The sequence below is a fragment of the Anopheles arabiensis genome, chromosome 2, assembly GCF_016920715.1.
Source record: "Anopheles arabiensis isolate DONGOLA chromosome 2, AaraD3, whole genome shotgun sequence".
In the NCBI taxonomy this organism is placed as follows: domain Eukaryota; kingdom Metazoa; phylum Arthropoda; class Insecta; order Diptera; family Culicidae; genus Anopheles; species Anopheles arabiensis.
The window spans coordinates 90,296,123-90,301,105 of NC_053517.1; the positions used below are offsets into that span (position 1 = coordinate 90,296,123).

The following is a 4,983-nucleotide window of genomic DNA, read 5'->3' on the forward strand; positions in this document are numbered from 1 at the left end:
TCTTATCGTCACAATTCCACGCGCCTGGTGTGATTGTGTGCAGGGGTTTGGTATCTATCATTTGTCACTTGTAATTACTCACAGCACGGGTTACCACCGTTGATGTTTGAGCACTTTCGGGCCTCGGGTCTTTACTAGGAAGTCACGATAAAGGCGAACCACCCGATGGGTGCTGTAGCATATCTTTAACACACACACACACACTCACTCACGTCCGATAGTGTATCATTTCGTTATCATTTTAGGAACCAAAATGTCTTCTAAAATCCCCATCCCAAACGAACGACTTTAGATATAGACACTGGCACCCTCGCTCGGTGGGCTCACAACGATTGTCTGCTCCACTTTACGCACACTGCACGGATGTCAAGTGTGGTCCTCCCAACCACGGTCCTTCACTTGGTTCACGAATTGATGTTAATTAAACATCCATTTAGCGCGCGCACTTCTGACGGCGACCGTTGCTGGTGGGATCGCTCTCGGCCTTTCTCGACTCGACATGTACGAACTGATTTAGAAGCACGACCCGTTGAGATGCGCTTTGTGACCGTCCCGGACGCACTGGCAATTGGTACTAAATCAGACCGAATTCTCAAACCCCGGTGTGTTCGGCGCTCGGCCGTTCGGTCGGTTGGAAGCTGGCGTTGAGCTCTTTCAGCGGTGTTTCTCTCTCGCGCGCGCGCGCGCTTGATTTAAAAAGTCTCGCCCGATGGTTTGGCTTATCACTTGCGCTGAAGGATCGCATTATCTCTGTACCGTGCTGAGAAGGATGCGTCCGAAGCGCGCATGATAAGATTCGTTTCACGACTGAATGGGAGTGAGTGAAGTTGGTGTTGTCTGTTGTTCCGGGTGCAAACCATGGAAAGAGGCAGACTGACAGAAGGGCACTGGGTACCGATTCCGCACTCTGAGCAGGTAGTTGAAAACGGCAACGTTTAAGAACACGTTAAGACAAAATTCGGAACTTTATAGACTATTCCTTTCAAAGGTTTGGTGTTTATTAAACAAAATATGTCCTAATGGTGTCACACAGCTGTGTTTTGTTGAACAAAGTATTTTGTTGACGGCAACAGCGCGAGTTAGTCCTATACAGATTGGTTCTTACTAGCACTGCTACACGATCGAAGAAGCACGTTCGACGTTGGAAAGGAAGCAAAATTGTAAAAATGTTGCCTTTAGACATTCTAAGATATTGCGCGATCGTCTAAAAATGGACGCCCTTACATTGTCTTGCCCATAAAATCCAATACGTTTGTAAGTAGCTTCTGTTCTGCTACTTATGTGTACCCCGTACCGATAACCTACCACCCTGCTGTACCCGTTTGGCATGCAATCGATGTTTAGACCATTCTTCGGCCTGTCCTAATGTAACCTTTTCCGTGCCTGTGTCTCAAAACGGGTTCAGTAATGATGAAACTTGTCGATGCCACGGACGGACAACGGTGGTACCTGCGTGCCTAACCTGGCCCGAGAGTTAAATACATATGGTGATGTTGTGCGATCACCATACTGCGTGGGGAGGGTAAAATTCGGACCAGCGTGCGTGTAAATCTTCTCGCCAGGTCCGTTCGTTCGGCCGCATCCTTAAGTAAACAAAACACACTGCCGCCCGCAGGCAATGAAAAGCGGGATGATGAGCGATCATTAGCTGTGTGTGAGCGCGCGCTCGTACGTATCATCATTACCCGCGAAGTGAATGCTGATCCAAGAAGTATGACGCGTGAGTACTTTTTTTCACGTAAACATTTTACCACCTCCCGTGCGCCGCACACTAGCAAACGAGTGCCGCAAAAATCATTCATGAAACGGGTCTTGAAACGAGGTGAAACGGTACCCAGCATCAAACGGCTGCACGCATGTGAATCATGTAGGGAGGGGGAGCAAGGAAATATGAACTCGTGACACCCGGCGCGAAGGTTCCCGACTTCTCCTAGTACACCGTGAGCGACTGTTCGAACAGACCGGCCAAATCTTCCTCCGACTGGGCGCGCGGTGCTAGCTTTGTGATGCGTTCCTGCGGCAGCGTTCCTTTGACCAGTGCCGGTATGTCGGAGTAATTGAAGCCGAGCGCCGATAGGCCATTTTCAATCTTTAGGTCGTGCATGTACCGTCGCACGGTTTCCGCCAGAATGGCCCCGGCATCCTTTCTGTGGCTCTGGAGGAGTAAACGCAAAGAAAAAAGAAGGGAAATTATTATATTAAACTCTTTTCATTTGTTCCGCAGTTCCAAAGTACCTTTGCTACATCCGCTCCCAAGATGCCGGCCGCCTCCAGATGCCTTTCGGGGCAACTAGCCCCCGTAAAGCGAAACACTGCCGGTGCCGTCATCACAACCGACAGCCCGTGCGGAATTATCGCGTGACCCCCGGTGTACCCGTCCGGGATGAACTGCTTCACCAGACCCGCGATCGGGTAGGACAGCCCGTGGCACAGATGCACACCCGCATTGCCAAACCCGACGCCCGCCATCGTCGACGCGAGATGCATCTGTGACCGTGCCTCAAGATCGTCCGGCGCGTACACCGCCCGCCGAAAGTGCCGGCTAATCGTCTGCAGCGCGAACCGTGCCCAAACGTCCGAAATCGGATTGCTGCCCTGGTACGGAGGCCTTAGCTTCGGGTTGGCCGGTGCCGGACCCCGCTCCGTGTACGGTATGGCGGTGAAACTTTCCAGCGCGTGACAGAACACGTCGAACCCACAGTAGGCGGCCACCTTTTCCGGCTGGGACAGAGTGTGGAGCGGATCGACCAGCCCGAGAATGGGCCGCAATGCCTTGCTGGAAATACCCGTCTTGGCGTGCAGCGGTTTGTGGTCGAAGATCGCTACACCGGTCGTTTCCGAACCGGTTCCGGCCGTCGTTGGAACAGCAATCAGCGGCTTCAGCGGGACCGTTACCTCCTTCGCCCGCCCGATCGGGGCGTTTACGTAGTCGAGGAATTCCGCTTCCCGGTCGGCACTGTACAGGTTCGCTACCTTGCAGGTATCGATTGCGGAACCGCCACCGATCGCTACGAACGCATCGAACCGGTGTGACCGGGCAAAGTCGATCGCCGTCTGCAGGCTTTCGTTCGTCGGCTCGACCCGCACCGCGTCGAACAGTACCGGCTCGATGCCGGCACGGACGATCGCATCGAGACCCACCTTTACCGAGGGCAGCTGTAGCACATTCCGGTCGCTCACCACGCAGACGCGCTTTGCGCCCAGGTTTTGCAAATCATGGCCCAGCTCGCGGGTCACTCCCGGCCCGTACCGTATCGTTGAGGATGACATCTGTAGGACAAAGATCGCATGGTGTTATCTGCAGCGCAGTAAACATGGTACACACATGCACACTCACCTCGAACGCGGTATCTTTTTCCGCGGAACATGAGGTCTGCTGACCGATTGCGACCGGTCGCGAATGTGCTGGGCAGCTGCAGCTAAAGAAAAAGGAGCAGCCATTTAGTGTTACTTAAAAAATTCGCTACTTTTCTACTTACCTGCCACTGGACACGGTTCGCATTAGGCTCACAATTCGACCACGGTTCCACATACTACTTGTTGCGCTATCAAATCAAGATTAAAATGGATCCGCGCTTCGCAAGCCTCTCGCGAGCAATAACAACATAACACAGCTGTGCTGTTTGGGGAAGAGAACGGAGCGTTTGCTTGTAGGTGTGAGCTCGTTCAACGTGGTCTATCAAACGAATTGCCGAACGAGCTTAGGCGGTGGTCTCTCTTTATGCTGCATGCACTAAGTTCAAATTGAATTGAACAAAAGTGTCATATTTAGGTGTTTGTCATCATGTTGCATTTTTTTTTATCCTCAAAATTCGCACAACATACATGGGCATATGTGAAGCAATGTTCTCGCAGCAAAGGATCACATGGATTTTAGCTTATGCAAGCACATCGGGTTGGTTCGTCGTTGAATGTAGACAAGCGAGTGAACATACAAACAATACATACTGAGCAATGCAGCAACTGCTTAAAATGCCGCCATGGACAGAGCAATGTAAGCGCTTCTCGAGCGAAAAAATCGAGTCTCTCGCACAACAATGACAACAAAACGCATATCTGAAAAGGTATCACATGTAACATTTCAGCAAATATGAGATTCGTGTGTGCCAAGTTTTACAGCCACAGGTCAACGTTTCATTGTGACAAGTTTTCGAAAAGTTGTCAAAATAGAATCTCGGAAAGTACACACCTGAAATACAACAAGATATCCAGAACTGAAGGAATTGCAACGTAAGCTGGTTAAAAATGGAGTTGGAACACTCGAAAATGAAATTCTTCAAATTATTATTATGGTAGGTGATAGCGAATCGATGCTTTGTGATTATAATTTCGGCACCATCCATTCCACTTACGAAGAGGTAGATGAACTGTACTGTAAAAAGTGGTATCCGTAATTCAAATAAACCCTTGATCAGATTGTCACCATGGGTTAGATTTTGGCGAAGTTGTCAAAATGTAAAGCTCACTCATAACTCTGATTCAAAGATCTCAATACTGCATATGATACCATATGGTAAAAATATATAATGTAATGGACGACCAATCAAAGCTAGAAGTTCATTTGATGGTAGTTAGAATGATACTACCTACCGCCAGATTTATGTTGAAAGATTATGGGAAACTCTCATCGTCATGGATTCAAACCTAAAATGAACCATCCCCCCGTAGCAAAACTATCCGACTGCGTGGTACTGAATAAGTCTTGAAAGCCTGTACAGGCCGGCGTGTCCGCTTAGGACGTTACGCCAAGTAGTAGAAGAAGATGAAGATAATTCACTATAATTCGCCATGTAATCTGTTTCTTAGTTAACTATCACGTCTCATGACCGAGTCAGTTTCATAGTTTAAATGATGCTAAAAAAAATTGAAAACAACCTATTGTTTACCTGTATACAATACAAAGTCCTAGGAGAGTTGCTTACCATGGCACATGCATCACACGTCGTATTTTCGGACCAAAAATGAAAGCAATGCACACGATTG

At 49.1% G+C, this 4,983-nt stretch overlaps 1 protein-coding gene across 1 annotated transcript; it reads right to left on the reverse strand.

Moving 5' to 3' along the window:
• Positions 1-957: 957 nt before the first annotated feature.
• LOC120897888 (probable hydroxyacid-oxoacid transhydrogenase, mitochondrial) lies at positions 958-3,622 on the reverse strand. The gene is made up of 4 exons (XM_040303045.1): positions 3,480-3,622; positions 3,338-3,419; positions 2,236-3,270; positions 958-2,155 (listed from the first exon to the last, which is right to left on the reverse strand). The coding sequence occupies exons 1-4, from the start codon at positions 3,530-3,532 to the stop codon at positions 1,931-1,933; spliced, it is 1,395 nt and encodes a 464-aa protein (XP_040158979.1). The 5' UTR covers positions 3,533-3,622; the 3' UTR covers positions 958-1,930.
• Between the last annotated feature and the right edge of the window lie 1,361 nt (positions 3,623-4,983).